General features: G+C 35.0%; 1 protein-coding gene across 4 annotated transcripts in view; it reads right to left on the reverse strand.

Annotated features, from left to right (window-relative positions):
• Positions 1-15911, reverse strand: part of AKAP11 (A-kinase anchoring protein 11) — a 49411-nt gene that overhangs the window by 23865 nt on the left and 9635 nt on the right. For 3 of the 4 annotated variants that reach the window (XM_017536125.2, XM_017536124.2, XM_017536126.2), the window contains exons 2-5: positions 11255-11354; positions 5365-5481; positions 2190-2237; positions 776-910 (exon numbers count right to left, since the gene is read on the reverse strand). In XM_017536125.2, coding sequence (XP_017391614.1) covers positions 776-910; positions 2190-2237; positions 5365-5481; positions 11255-11305 — 351 coding nt within the window. In that variant the 5' untranslated portion in view covers positions 11306-11354. Of the gene's footprint in view, positions 1-775; positions 911-2189; positions 2244-5364; positions 5482-11254; positions 11355-15911 lie in introns of those variants that run through there. The other variant, XM_037741184.1, reaches the window with a different exon arrangement.

A 15911-nucleotide genomic window follows, 5' to 3' on the forward strand; every position in this document is an offset into this window, starting at 1 on the left:
TCAAAAAACTAGAAATCAAATATAACAGCTAATCACCTCTTATATCCTAGCAAATAAAGCAAAGTAAATATGAATAAAGAATATAACCAAGGAAACGAGAGAAGCAGCTCTAGTTTTGTTGGCAGACTTTATAAAGAACAACACGGCAGTTTTTTAAACCTAAAATAAGTAATTCAATTTTAAACTTAAGAGTTCAATTGTATATGTCTTACCTCTTAGAATGCAAAGCATTTTCTCTGATGCATTATCAACAAAATCATACTTGGTAAAGAACTAAATGCTGCATACTATAAAACTAACCACCTATAAGAAATGGTAACATTTTTATTTATAAAGAACACATCATCAGATGTCCACTTTACATGGAATTTTTTTAAACCAGAAAATGAACTGAAGTACATTCTCTAAAACATAACATCTACATAAATTATTTGAAACTGCCCATAATAGGGACAAGTCACTATAGCTTACACAAAGGTATAAGTAGTTAAAGAAATCCAGAAATAATAAATTTTCAGAAAAAAATTAATGTATACTTGCATACCATCTACAGAACTTCACAGCTGAAAAATATAATTTATAAGATATGATCAAAATTACTGTATCCTTCAGAGATGTCAATGCTTCATGAGTTAATTTCTTATGAATCATGTCCTTGAGATACCATTTTAAAGAAAGAAATGTCATACAACCATTTGAAACTTTATTCGTCTTCATCAAATATATAGTAAAACTTGCCCTAAAAAACTCATTAGAAATTATCTACAAAAGTTACCTGATTTAGAGGATCACTGCTTATATCTGATGGTTTATTTATATTCCTCATACAAATAATTTCATTTTCATTTAGACTGCAGAAGTGGAGTGAATTCAGAAGATCTGGAAGTTCCAAAGAAACTGCAGCTAAATCCTAATTAAAATAATAATAGTAAGTTACACTCTAGAGTAATACTTTTATTAAGGTTCCTATAATGTGGAACCTATCAAAAAATTATAAAGTCTACTACTAGTAAATTTCCTGGTTCATAAGAGTTAACATATATAGTTTATTATTCACAATATTTCAAAAATTGAAAAATAAAATATACTCATATTATTTAATACTGGCTATCCCTGTAGCCTTTCGAATGTATTAATATCAAGCTGTAGAAAAAATTTTACAGGGTACCTAACATATCCATGACAATTAAGCATTTAACAGTTTTTAGCAATGTTAACTAACGTCCTTAACTTTATGAAATTTTTCATATAAAATTTTTTGTTAGAGAACGTACATCCTAAAAGCTTAAGTTTTAACTCTGTACAATATAATCAATTTTTCTGTCTTTCCTCTCCAAGGTATCGTATTAGACTTTAACTGAAATTTTATGAAGATTAAAGGAAAAGAAAATAGCTTTCATTTTTTCTTGTTTGCCCTTTAAACGCAAATATTTTACCCAGCTAAAGAATTATTCAGGTCTTTGACCCTTTGTAGAGTACTTTCCTTTATAAACATGGTTTTATCAGTAACTCCTAAAGGTGAAGAAAAATATTAAAGAAATATCTTGGAACATTTCTCTTTCCAGCTATGTATGTTCTCAAGGATATATCCTCTCTTGTTCCTTCTGTCCAAATTTTTTCCTTCAAGCAACGCCACAATCAAAACATGCAGCAGAGTTTTTGTCCATAATCACCTGATACGCATTAATCAGAAATAACTAAAAAATGTTATTTCCTCCTCTATAAGGAGACACTTTACTGCCACAAAAGAAAATATGTAGAAATCACACATTTTTAAGAAGCAGCATGAGAGAAAAAGAAAAGCATGCCTATCACATCTACAGGAACTTCAACCACTGTTTATGTAACTGTGAAGCTTTGCTTTGCTGATCCCAATCTCAAACATCAGTTCCTCTGTTAATAATTGCCTAAATTAAACAGGCCAAATTTTTGAATTGGCTAATTGTTAATTTTTCAAATCTTACCTTTTAAGTTTAACTCAATCTTAACTACATGAGAATTTTTACTGTTAAGGGCAAAATTATGAAAGCTGTAGAAATAAACAAACAAGTCATACATTCTATATTATGCACAGAATGGAGAAAAAGCCTGCAGTTTGCATCCTTCTCAGATAAATGATTTTTGTGGTCAAACCTAAAGCTGATTTCCATGACAAGAATGCTCAGTAAAAATACTAACATTGACCATACCTGTATATGAGCAGCATCTGTCTCCTCATTAAAACCCAGAAATGTGACCTGAGTAAAGAACAAATAAATCTCCATTAATTTGAATTTTTAAATCTTTCAGACTGGTGACAGAGCTGAGAAACAGGAAAAAAGCAAAGCATTAAAATGCTGACTGCCTTAAAAAGGATTTTTTTCAAAGATGACCCCAAAATATTTTTCACCAAAGATTGGGCTCCAAAATGCAGTTCTTGAACCTCATGATATCTCCCTCATTAGCAAGTTCAATCAATTCTAACCCCAAAACATATTTCAAATACAACCACTTCTCTCCATTCCCTGGCCACCCTTCTTACCTATACTACTACAATCCTCTCCCACCTGGCCCCATTACCATGCCACTTCCCTATCCAAACTCTTCCATGCTTCCCAGGGCAAAATCCTAAGTGGGGTTACCTAACACCTTCAGCCTTCTACCATTTTCACTTACACACGAGCCCCCTTTCTGTGTCTGAAACATACCCTGTACATTCCTGCCTAAGGACTTCACAGTTGTGCCCTCAATCTGGATCTCTCTTCCTTGGATGGTTACATGTGTGCTCCTCCTCATTCTTCAAATTTTGATGTAAGTGTTACCTCCTCAGAGAGGCCTTCCCAGGGTAGAGCCCAGAGGCTACTTCCTCATTGACTCTGTGATACCATCATTTATTTCCTTCAATATCCTTATGTAGAGATTACTCTGCAGAAGTTTATATAAACAGACTTTCTAAAGAGTATCTAATGTATGCAGAACTGTCACATTTTAAGTAAAAAGGACAAGTTACAGAAAAATGACTTACAGCATGCATACAATTTCAACCTTATTTTTAAAAACATATGTATGGAAAATAATCCTGAAGGCAATACACCAAACTATAAGCAGTGATTAACTCTGGATGATGGAGCTATTTTTTTCCCCACTCTTTTCCCCTCTGTGCTTTTTCCTAAGTCATAAGATGAATGATAGTCACTTTCTTTGTTCCACTTTCAGTATTTCTTATTTTTCTGCAAAGGATATATACTGACCAGGTGCAGCGAGCGGCTCATGTCTGTAATCCCAGGACTTTGGGGGTCTGAGGCGGACGAATCACTTTAGGCCAGGAGTTCGAGACCAGCCTGGCCAACATGGTGATATCTCGTCTTTACTAAAAATATAAAAAATTAGCCAGGCAGGGTGGTGCACAACTACAGTCCTCATTACTCAAGAGGCTGAGACAGCAGAATCATTTGAATCCTGGAGGTGGAGGCTGCAGTGAGCCGAGATCATGCCACTGCACTCCAGCCTGGGCAACAGAACAAGATTCTGTCTCAAAAAAANAAAAAAAAAAAAAAAAAAGAAAAGAAAAAATACATACACATACTACTTTTATGACCTGAAAAAGTGTTATTTTTTACATTTACATACCCTACGTATTTGGCATCATAGTAAGACATTTTTTCCCTTTGAAGACTGTTGTAAACTGTTCACTAAGCAAGCACTGTGGCTAAAAAAATTTATACGTAAATGATAGCAATATTAATAATCAATTATCAAGAATATGGGGAAAATAGTATTTTCAGAATATGTAGGAACACTGAATATATTTTCAGTCTATTTCTGATGATTTAAAAGCAAGTCAGAATCTTAAATTACTCTGAGATTTTTATTCTGATTAATTGTGGCTGTTACTTCACATAAGTGTTACAGTTAACTTCCAGGCATCTAGGTAAATTGTTAACCTCTAGGAGCCTGTCTCCTTATCTATAAAACTTAAGGCAATACAACTTCCCTTCCACAGTTGTGAAGTTAACTGGATAACGTAGAGGAAAGTGCCTAGCACATAACAAGCACTCAATAACAAATAGACAGGCAAGTAACTAATTTCCTTCCTTTATTTGAAAAGCTACTCAGAGATTTGCACACCCTAAAGTGGGACAGAAATTCCATCTATTCTTTCAAGTTTCCTTTACTGAATACAGAAGAGAAAATAAATTGGCATAAGATTTTGAAAATGCCAGGGGAGTTTTATATTTCCCATTGGTCAAGAAAGGCCTCACCAGGGAATGTAGGCTTTTCCAAGCACTGCAAGCTATCCGAACTGGATAACTGCTGGAGGGCAGGGCAAAGGACATCATTTCATAGAAGATGGGCATATGTATTAGGTATGTTGTGTTCTGCCACTGTTTATTTGGAAAAAACCAAGTAGATTAAGAGTGGCTTAGTTTTACTAAAGTAAAGCGAAAAAGGTTAGCAAAGAAAATAGTGAAATTAAGCAGATACAAAAAGAAGGGGTTCAGGCAGCAGAACAGTACAGGCCTAAAACATATGCTCAACTTCCTATGAGATGACATCAAATAGATAATTTCTCAAGGAATATTAAATCATTCACCCAAAAGAAAATATATACAGTCCCCCACTTATGATGGTTGGACTTGTGATTTTTCAACTTTATGATAGATATATGAGGTCTTAAATACATTTTCAACTTAGAGTATTTCTGATGAACAATGGATTTATCAGGATGTAACTCCATCATAAGTCCAGAAGCATCTATCTGTAACCACAATTTTATTAGAAACCTCATTTGAAAATAAAAAAAAAAAAAAAAGAAAGAAAAAATCTTACTCCTTTTATAGTAACAAATTGAAACAAAGATTTGAAACACTGAATGCAGCAGAGAAACAGATGAGCAAGATATATTATCTTATCCTCAAGTAACAGAGTAAATATCTTAATTTCAAAGATAAATTTATCACTACTTTTTTATTTTTAAGCAAAGCACTGAATTTAAACATTCAAGAAAACAACCCCAAAAATCAGCATAAGAAACATTCATTTGTTTCAGAGTAGAAAAATTCATATTAAAGTACCAGTTACTGAATGTAGTAGGCATCATCTAATATAATGCTATATATCCAATTAGTACTCGGCATATAATTAAATAAGCTCATTTGTTTGAGTTCATTGTCAATTAAGAAAATTATTTTAGCCAGTATTTAAAACAGGTACTTCTTTTTTTTTTTTTCCCCCCCTCTCCTGCCCATAAAGCAGGTACTTCTGATACATGTAAGAACACAGAGATTTTAGGCATTTTAAAAATAGATCAAACAGTCCTACATTCCAGTGCATGGAAATACATTGTGCATTATTAGGAAGGGGTTAGAAAGTAGTATATTAAACCTCAGTTAAATTGGCATGTTCATCCTGCTGTAAACAGTCCTCTGCTGTTACACTGCATAGTTCCTTCTTGCTCTGCAATAATGATTTTACAGACTGGAACACATCTTCACTGAAGCTCTGCAGGAGAAAAAAAACAAAGATATTTTAAATTTACTTCATTCTAAGACAAGGGTAAGAGATCCTGGAGATGTTTTATACAGTCATTCATTCTCTAATTAATATTCACTGGCACCTTTTGATACCGGATGCAGAACTCAATTCCACTGAGAAGAAAAGCTCCATTCAGCTGAAAAGGTTTAGGTAGAGTCTCACATGCCCAAAATATACATATGCCAGAGCCTGGGCATCAACTCACTAGAAGATCATGTGAGATCTCACACCAGGTTCATTTAGTCTTACCTTACAGTAAAACTTAACAGTTAACTGCATATCTGATTTCCAAGTCACTGGTAGAACAGAAGCAACAATTTATATGATTGAGTGAGATGATGTGGGTGCTATGGTAAGGTGCACAACAGTGATTACTCCCTTAACAAAGCTGAAGACAGAAAAATAAGACAGTAATCCAAAATAAGGTTTTCTATGGATTTTAAGGAAGCTGTCTGATGAAAATGAGAGGGGATTCCAGATTTCAGGGTGAGATGTTTGTCACAAGTATAAGGAACAGAAGGAGGAAAAAGTTACATAAAGAAAATAATGAGTATTATAGTCGCACATAAACAGAACACTTATTTCCTTCTACCTTATCCCCCTTCCACTGACTTGTCAATCTGCTCTTCTACCAGAAATGTCCTTACTTCCCAGTCTTCCCCTGTAGAAACCCTACCCATCCCAAGACCTGTGAAGACTTTTCCATTCCTTAGTCCTAATAAATCTCTCTCAAAGTTCCTGCTGTATATTGTGCATTAAGGTCATTTAATCCACATCAAAACATATTATAATTATTGGCCGGGTGCAATGGCTCACTTGTGTAATCTCAGCACTTTGGGAGGCTGAGGTGGATGGATCACTTGAGGTCAAGAGTTGGAAACCAGCCTAGCCAACATGGCGAAACCCTGTCTCTACTAAAAATACAAAAATTAGCCGGGCATGGTGACGGGCACCTGTAATCCCAGCTACTCAGGAGGCTGAGGAAGGGGAATCACTTGAACCTGGGAGGCAGAGGTTGCGGTGAGCTGAGAACATGTCACTGCACTCCAGCCTGAGCAACAGAGATTCCATCTCAAAAACAAAAACATATTATAATTAGTATACTCAGATATGCTTGTCTTTCCTACCCATTAAACCAAATATGGAAGTCACAGACTGTATTTCACTCACTTTGTTTCCCCATATTTCAGAAGCTCACACTAGATGAACTCAACAAACAGCTGCTAATCTTAGTAAACGGAAATCTTTAAGAGGTACAAATATGAACTGAAAGAATTTACAATAAAAAGCTGTATTGTTAAATTTAAATCTGACCTGTCAGTATGAATTCGTAATTCTCTGAATACATGTACTACCTTTTCCATTGAAAAGTCTTAGAAACAATGACCATCAGCAGCAATGAGCAAACCCAGCACCCAGCTTTTGGTCTCTAAATATCACCAATAAAAAGAACTAGAGTGCCCTAGGGAAATGGCTGGTTCCCGGTCTGAGGCTGAGAACGTAAGAAGTGAGCCTGGAACATCTAACTGTGCCAATGCAAAGAAACACTCAAAGACAAATAGGGTCACTTCAAAAAAAAAACACAGAAGCCAGCTTGAAAGAATTCCCACTGGCCAAATTTGGGACAACTAGGAATCAAAAAGAATGAAAATGGTAATGAATTATGACTATCGTATTTTAAAAAAAATCTGTAAGTTCATTAAAAGAGAAAAAGTCAGAGGAGCTCTTTACCTAAAAATGCTGACTGGTATGGACAGAATGACAAATTCAGAAAATCCCATTTGAAAACTCCCAATGTAATTACTGATTTAGGAAAGGATTATCTATGTATCCTAAATCTACTGGGTTAAAAGTTGGGGAAAAGAACACTCATACTGTCTCAAAGGATCACCCTATAGTTTACTTATTAAGTGTATTAAACATAAAGAGATTATGCACATTTATATTGGAGATACCTGGTGGTTATTATCTTAACCACCTAGTCAAGCCTAACATCAACAATATGGACTTCAGATCTGATAGACTGGAATGAACACAACATCACCCTTCAGGTTTTCCTGTTGAATGGAACTACAGGAAAAAACAGATGAACCCCAATATGAAAATATTCTATAAGACAACTGGCCTAGACTTTTCTGAAGATTTGCTGCATGAGAAAAGAATTTAGACTATTGGAATGGTCTAGAATGCAGAAAGCCCAAAAACAGTCTGTGAACCTTGACTGGATCCTAGAAGAGAGGGAAGGAAAAAGTTACAAGGATACTTGAGACACAGGGAAATCTGTGTTTGTAACACATGCTAGATGACATTACAGAATTAATGATTTTCTAAGAGGTGGCAATGATACTGACATACTTAGAGATGAAGTAATATAATGTCTGCAGCCTACTCTCATACAATTGCAAAAGGGAAATTGTGTGTGTGTGTGTGTGTTTGTGCGCGCACGCGCGCGCACGTGGGTGTAGGCACACAGAGAGAGACAGAGGGTATGGCAAAATGTTAACAGACGGTGAATCTGAGTGAAGAATATATGAGGTGTTCATTGTACTAGGTTTTTTCCCCAACTTTTCTGTGGGCTTGAAAATATTCAATATCTTAAACAATTTTGTTTTCCTTAATGAATGGGGATTTTCACACTAATTTAGAAACAGGAAATTAAAACAGGAAAAAATATTGAAATCTGAACGTGAACTGTCAATATAAACTCATGACACTTTAAGTACAAAGGTAACTCCTAGTATCCAGATCTTGGTTTCTAAATACCAAGATATTCAGGGTTCTTTAAAAAAAAATAGCCAATTAGGCCTGAGGAAGGTGAAGTAGGTGAAACTGGTTGCCCTGTACCAAAAGGATACAAACAGAATTTAAAAGCAATCAAAGTTACAAGCCTGAGACAAAAAGATATGGACACCTACTTGGAGGGGATCTCAGGTATCAATTGAGCAACTTAAAATAAATAGAAGAGTGAATGAATAAATGACTCTAAAGAAATAAAGGTTATAATACATACAATTGCAAAAATCTGTAAGTCCAGAGCAATACAAGTAAGTGAATGAATGAGGGGAAATAAACTCACTTGCTACTATTGGCAGTGACTACGACACCATGTCATTAATCTGAAAACTGGTAATTAAAAGGCAGTTTCCCTGCCTCTGTAGGAGATATTATAGTTCATCTAAGATGAACGAGGAAAGCCTTTCTTTAAGAGTATCAGCTAATAAATGTAAAGGGAATGATAGAATTAGGAAAATCACCATCTTGCAACTCCCATGAAATAATGAATTCAGGAAATGGTAATCAAGGGATGCCAAAAGCATTAGCTCAAAGGTTGTTGGGAAAAACAGGATATTTGCACACAGCCATTATGTGCTAACCGAAAAACAGAAAATGTACTTTACAATGGACAATTCTAACAGGGTTATCACCTTAGTCAACCAATCAATCATAGTATCATGGAGCATAGGAAAATCTGAAATTCTGTCCTCACATCACCCTATAAAGTATTCTTGCTAAAAATGCTTAACCTGATTCAATTAAACCTTTAAGCCTAACTTCTACTTTACATGAAATATACAAGGGAGAGGATCAAATTAAACAGCAATATGAGAAAACAACCAGACAAATCTAGATGTGGAACACAGTAAAAGAAAACTAGTCTGGCCTATTCAAGATGTCAGAATTGCTAGCAAAAAAAAAAAAAAAAAGGAAAAATTCCTTCAAACCAAAAGAAATGCTAAGTCCTAACTGCCAAAGGCAATCAAGAGACTAAGAGGCTAGACTGGATCCAAACAGGGGCAGGAGTGAAGTAATAAAGATATTTTGGAGGTAACACAGGAAATCTGAGTATGGCTGGGTATTAGACGTACGGGAATTTATTTTTCTTGGATGTGATCATGGTATTAGCATTATGTGGGAAGATGCTGTTATTCCTGGGAGAAGCATGCTGAAGTGTTCAGGGCGAAGAAACGTTATGATCATAACTTGCAAATAGTTCTGCCTGAAAGTAAATACACACATACACAGACACAAAGCAAACAAGACAAATTATTAACTACTGTTGAATATGAGTGGTAGGTACATGGGTTTATTTGTGTGTGTACTATGCTTTTAATTTTTCTATATGCTTGGAATTTTTCATAATAAAACGTTAGAAAAAATTAATGGCGTAGAAGCTATAGCTATTTTTGATTTCACAACATTAATTCCCAACAAATATTTAATGTATCTCTATATATAATGTAAATTAAAGTGAAATCTAAAGAATTCGAGTACATTTTTCAATTTCCACAGTAGCCAATAGGGAAGTGTCTGTCATTAAGATGCATCAGGATGTAGGTGGTGATGTATGTGTGCACATTACTGTTTATATAAACAGTATGTTATATTTGGATTCACATACTTTTATCTAAAAGGGATTCCAAGAATTCAAGTGAATTCAAATTAAATCTTTACTGAGTAACTAATATGGACATTGAGTTGAATAACAAAAGACACTAAACCTGGTAATAATAGTATGACATTTCAGCTGCTGCCTAACCCCTGAATCTCTGGCAATGAATGGGTAAATATTCAAGTCAGGTAATATCATTCTTGAGGAATACGGTAATCAGTTCATTATTATATTTCATATATATTAATAGTTATAACCATTAGTTTAAAACAAGCAGCATAATCAATTTAAAGCTATGGGTCTAGTTGCTAATCTGAAAAAGTATAACAGAAACACTATAGTTTACAAAGAGTAGAAACAGAAAATAGTTTTTATTGTACTTTTTCAAATTAAAAAGTGGACCTATTAAATTTAAAGGTAATTTACCTGAAAACATATGGAGCATATTACTTAAAAATATAATTAACATACTGTTTAAGGATAAGTTTACGTTCTCTTTTGCAAGCATCCTGTAGATTTAGAAGCCATCCTCTTAGAGTTAGTAGTCAAACCTATACATCTTTTAGCTCTCTACATAAATGAATGGCAGACCCAGAAGCTTATAGGAACACTGATAATTAGAATTTGGAAAGATCAGCAAAGGGGACAGGAGTTACCATAAAAGAGAAGGAAAGCAAGAAAAACACTACAGTGAAAGTCAAATACTGTCTTAACATATAAGGATTGGTCAATGGTGTCATGTGATGCAGAAAATGGAAGTCCAGAAAAAGAAATAACAAAGACTGTTAATTATCCTCTAGGCTCTATTCTTCCCTTCTTTGTTTATGGGTATTGCCTCCAAAGTTTTAGCAAAGACAAAAATGTCAAAAAACTGGAAAGTTAACCAAATTGTTTTAAGACAGGAAGCCAGGGGGTTCTTCCTTAGACTAGAAGGAAGAAAAGATTAAGGATCGTATTTCATTTGCTCACTACTGATTACCCAAAATCTAACATAGGGCCTAGCATATAATAAGAACTCAAGTGTGTATTTGCTGAATGAATGAATGAATGAATGGTAAAGCTAAAGATATGTAAGAAAGCTTACACCTGACAGTCTATATTGCAAAAAAGCGATGGAAATCTATGTGTAGAGGAAAAAAATGAGAAGGAGGCACTGTGATCTTTAGGAAATAAAATCACTGTGATCATGACTTTGTATCACTATTTTCATACATGCCAATCTTTGCAGTATTTCAATGTTATTAATTCAAGTAAGATTCATTTAAACAAAACATCATAGATGTAAGACTTTTAAAAAAAAACATTTTAATTAAGACTTTCACTAAAAGAAACCTAATACAGTGAACTTACTTTTCTGACAGATGCTTTAGTCTTCATGTGATTGTTTCTGAAACTCGCCATAACTATTTGTTGTCGTATATAATCAATGAAGAGGTAATCCACAAAGCTCCTAAAGAAAACATATTAAAACAACTTATTTATGGATCTTAGTAATTCAGGCAAGTATTTTGTGCTAAATTAATTTCTTTAAACTCAGCCATTAAAAGAAAAATGAAAACAAAAATAATCTGAGCCCCCCAACCAAATTTACTTGCAATCCAACAAAAATATTTGGAAAATATATGAATAATGGTATCTTAATAAGATAAAAATTACTATAAAAATCTCATATTTTAGTTCAAAATTATAAAATAGTTTACACACTTATCTATTCAATCTCACTGCCCTTTTTTATTGCAAAGCCTCAAAAAGAGAAAGATTTGAAAAACAAGGTTTTTTCAAAAACATTTTAAAAATAAAAGCTTAAGTAGAAAGTATCACAAAAAGAATTCCAACTTCCCTGCCTCCCAAAAGTCACTCTTATCTCTATGGCAATAGTGAATCCTCATGACATTCTTATTTCTTGGGCAGAAGGGTTTCATAATGCACTAATGAGAAATCTGCGCTTATCAAATTAGATAAACAAATTCCTTATATAGGAAGCTTAAGAGCATACCAATGACAAAATTTCAGAAGACATCCAAGTCAAATGATTAATAGTACTTAACACACACAACTTCCAGGAGAAATGTTCAAACTGTCTTAACTTTTTAAAGTTGCTTTAATATCTTTGAGAACTTAAATCCACTCCAGGTATTAACCACTCAATATCTGCATGTGATCACAATATCTTGTCCATTCTTTTAAAATCTACTTGTGCTAGATGCTGTGGATACAGGAGAAACAAGAAAGATATGATCCTCCTGCATTCAAAGCTTTCCAAGGAAAAAGTTTTATCACAGTAAAGAGTAGAAGTGGGGAACTAAATTCTTTTCTAAAAAAATCAAATAAACACAGATTTAAGAAATTCTGTTTCAGGTATTTTCAGAAAATCAATCTGGTCTTATTAAGAATTGCCTAGTTGAAGCCGGGAACCATGGAACATGCCTTTAGTCCCAGCTACTCAACAGGCTGATGTGGGGAGGATTGCTTGAGCCCAGGACTTCAAGGCCAGTCTAGGCAATACAGTAAGACCCAGTTTCTGAAAAAAACAAAAAAATGAATTGCTTAGTTGAGGCTTCCAAGACATTTGATTAACATAAATTTACATTGTGAGGAGATTTATATACAAAAACAAACTTCAATGTAGCCCCATTGTCAAAACTTTTAAACAACTAAATTTTAGTGAAGTTCAAATTTTACATTCTTTCACTATGGAGATAAGACTATAACATGTGAGTGCGCAAACACACACATACTTCTTTAGAGATTTCTACATTTTAATTTTTAGACAAAGAAGTGCGATGGTATTCTATTCTGAACTACGTTAAGCCCTAGTGGTTAATAATAAAATCTGATTAATTACTGAAATGGAAGCAGCATCATGAGAAAGTCTCAGCCTAACACAAGAAGTTCCTATCAGCACACGGTAAAGGGTGATATTCAGAATCCAGAAGAGCATCATGTGTGTTCCTGTGCTGCCTCTTATTAGCTTTGTTTCCTCTGGGTAAACTGCAATGTCTCTGAAACTTTTTCCTCAATATATATAATACCTTATTTACCGGACAAGTTTACTGTGAGAATCAAATGAGAAATAATTTATGGGAGGTACTTTGAAAACTATAAAACACAGGCAAAAGAAGACTTAAAATTTACCTATGGACCAAAATGATCAAGTGGACCAAAATTATCAAAACAAGGCTTATGTACAAAAATGTATGTGGTCAAAGCAAAAAGAGAGTCCTTTTATTTGTCCCAGGCCACTTCACTCTCCTTTCTTCCCTACAGTGTTCTCCTCAACTGCCAGAAAGCCTTAGAGGAAAATGGGCTTTTCTCAAATGTAACATAATATAGAAGCCAACATAACGGTTCCAAGAAACCAGAGACTGTCAAAGTCACTTCCTACATAAAGTGGTACATGCAGGCAGTTCTATAATATTAGCATGTCAAAACCCTGAAATATTCTACTCTTTGACTCAGCATTTCTACTTTTGGGAATTCATCAAAGCAAATAATGATCCTGGAGCATCCGGCTTACTAGCAAGAGCTCATAATGCATCGTGTGCTCTGTTTTGCTAAGAGGTTTATGTAAATATCTCATGTTATCCTTAAGACTACAGAATGGGATCCCAGTTTGACAATGAGAAAAACTGAGGCAAGGGGAAGTTTAGCAATTTGCCCAGGCCCACACAGTAAATAAATGGCAGAGCTGAGATTCAATTCTAAATTTCTAACTCCAGAACTAGGGCTCTTCGCCACTCCTCTACAGTGCATAAAGGTTTGATAGGCTGGTTCATCACGATTCACAATAAGAAGCAGCAATTTAGATGCCAGAAACAAGAGAGTAATTAAATGACCTTAAGTTCATTCCCACAGTGATACCATGGCAGCCATTAAAAGCAATACTGCAGGACAGAGGAATGGCACACCTTATATCACTTTCTGAGTCTACTCCTAACCTTGCCTGAAAGGGAAGTGGAGAAAAGAGACAGGTAACAATTACCTTTGCAGCTGCTGACTAAAATCAACAAAGCAAAGATAAACATTTACTCACAGGAGACTTCACCATCAAATAAATGGGATCAACTATCTGAATGAGCTGCTTACCCTCAGGTACAACAAGCACTAAGGTAGAAGAAACAGTTTCAAAGAGGGGCAGGGAGAGGCAGGAGAAACATGCTCTGAGGCAACATGAGGGATTTGACAGGGCTGGCTACCCCAGTTCACTTTACCCACAATTTTCCTGAATAGCAGATCCAGAAAAAACACCCTTATTCAAGGTTGAATAATAAACCAAATGGAATTCAGTATGGGATCTGTGAAGAAACACTGAAAAACAAACAACATATAATATGCACAAAAAGAAAAAATCCAGACAAATACAATCATACTCCTGTAGCTCACATTATCTAACAGTACCTCAAAACAATATTCTCAAAAAAAAAAAAAAANACTCCTGTAGCTCACATTATCTAACAGTACCTCAACAATCTATTCTCAAAAAAAAAAACAGAATAGGTATTGCTAAAAACAATGGAAAACCAAGATTTTAAGAAAAATCACAAAATGCAAAAGTAAACAAATGAAAGCAATTAGAGAAACAATTATAAAGAATGCAGAGAACAGAGATATGGGGCACTTTAAATAAATACATATATCCTTTGATCATGCAATTTCACTTCTTAAAATTTATCCTACATATACACTTGCACAAAATTCACAAAGATATGTGAAAGGCTATTCACTGAAATAAGCTGAAAATAACCTAGAAGTTTATCAATTCAAATAAATTAAAATAAATTCACATGATTATTACTCAGCTATTGGAAACAATGAGTTAGAGTGATCAATACTGGCATGAAAGAGCACGTTGCAGAATGGTGTAAATAGTATGCTCTCACTTGTAATTTAAAAAAAAACAAAAACAAAAAAAAACTGGCCTAGCATAGTGGCTCCCAGCACTTTGGGAGGCCAGGAGTTCAAGCCCAGCCTGGGCAACATGACCAAACCCCAACTCTACTAAAAATACAAAAATTAGCTGGGGTGGTGGTACGTGTCTATAATTACGGCCACTAGGGAGGCTGAAGCACAAGAATTGCTAGAACCCAGGAGGAGGAGACTGTAGTGAGCCAAGATTGTACAACTATACCCCAACCTGGCCACAGAGCCAGATTCTGTCTCAAAAAAAAAGAAGAAAGAAAAAATTATATACAGATACAACTCTGACACACACATGTACCTATTTGTGCATCCACAGGAAATGACTTGAAGGAGGTACATTAAACTGATGACAGCAGTCACCCATGAGAAGTGGGACGACTTTTCTTTTTTTTGAGATGAAGTCTCGCTCCGTCACCCAGGCTGGAGTGCAATGGCACGCTCAGCTCACTGTGTGCAACCTCTGCCTCCTGGGTTCAATCAATTCTCCTGCCTCAGCCTCCCGAGTAGCTGGGATTACAGATGCCAACCACCGCGCCCAGCTAATTTTTGTATTTTTAGTAGAGACAAGATTTCACCAAGTTGGCCAGGCTGGTTTCTAACTCCTGACCTCAGGTGATCCACCCACCTCAGCCTCCCAAAGTGCTGGGATTATAGGCGTGAGCCACTGAGCCCGGCAAGGACTTTTAAATTTTATAAAATGTCATCTATCTAAGAGAAGATGGTAGGTCATTAAGTAAAATAAGGCAGGTTCCGGCATTTTAGCATTACCTCATTTTGTGAAAAATCTGCATAACTACATATGTGTATCTATATATGCAATATAAAAGAAGACATACACTAGATGGGTTCAGACATTGGTTTTATCTGGGTAGATGCAATCATGGATGTTTCATTTTGTGTCTATGAATGGGGAGTTTTGTACTTTTCTGAATGAACATAAATTCTTTCATAATTAAAAAAATAGTTTCCAAGTCTGTCCTTATCTCCTCTGGCTTAAGAAATGTTCGAGTTGACATCATCCATTACGTGATGTTTTTTGTATCAGAATTAACCACGCCAAAGAGTCTCTGAAATGCCTATCAACAAT

The sequence above is a fragment of the Cebus imitator genome, unplaced genomic scaffold (genome assembly GCF_001604975.1).
Source record: "Cebus imitator isolate Cc_AM_T3 unplaced genomic scaffold, Cebus_imitator-1.0 Scaffold96, whole genome shotgun sequence".
In the NCBI taxonomy this organism is placed as follows: domain Eukaryota; kingdom Metazoa; phylum Chordata; class Mammalia; order Primates; family Cebidae; genus Cebus; species Cebus imitator.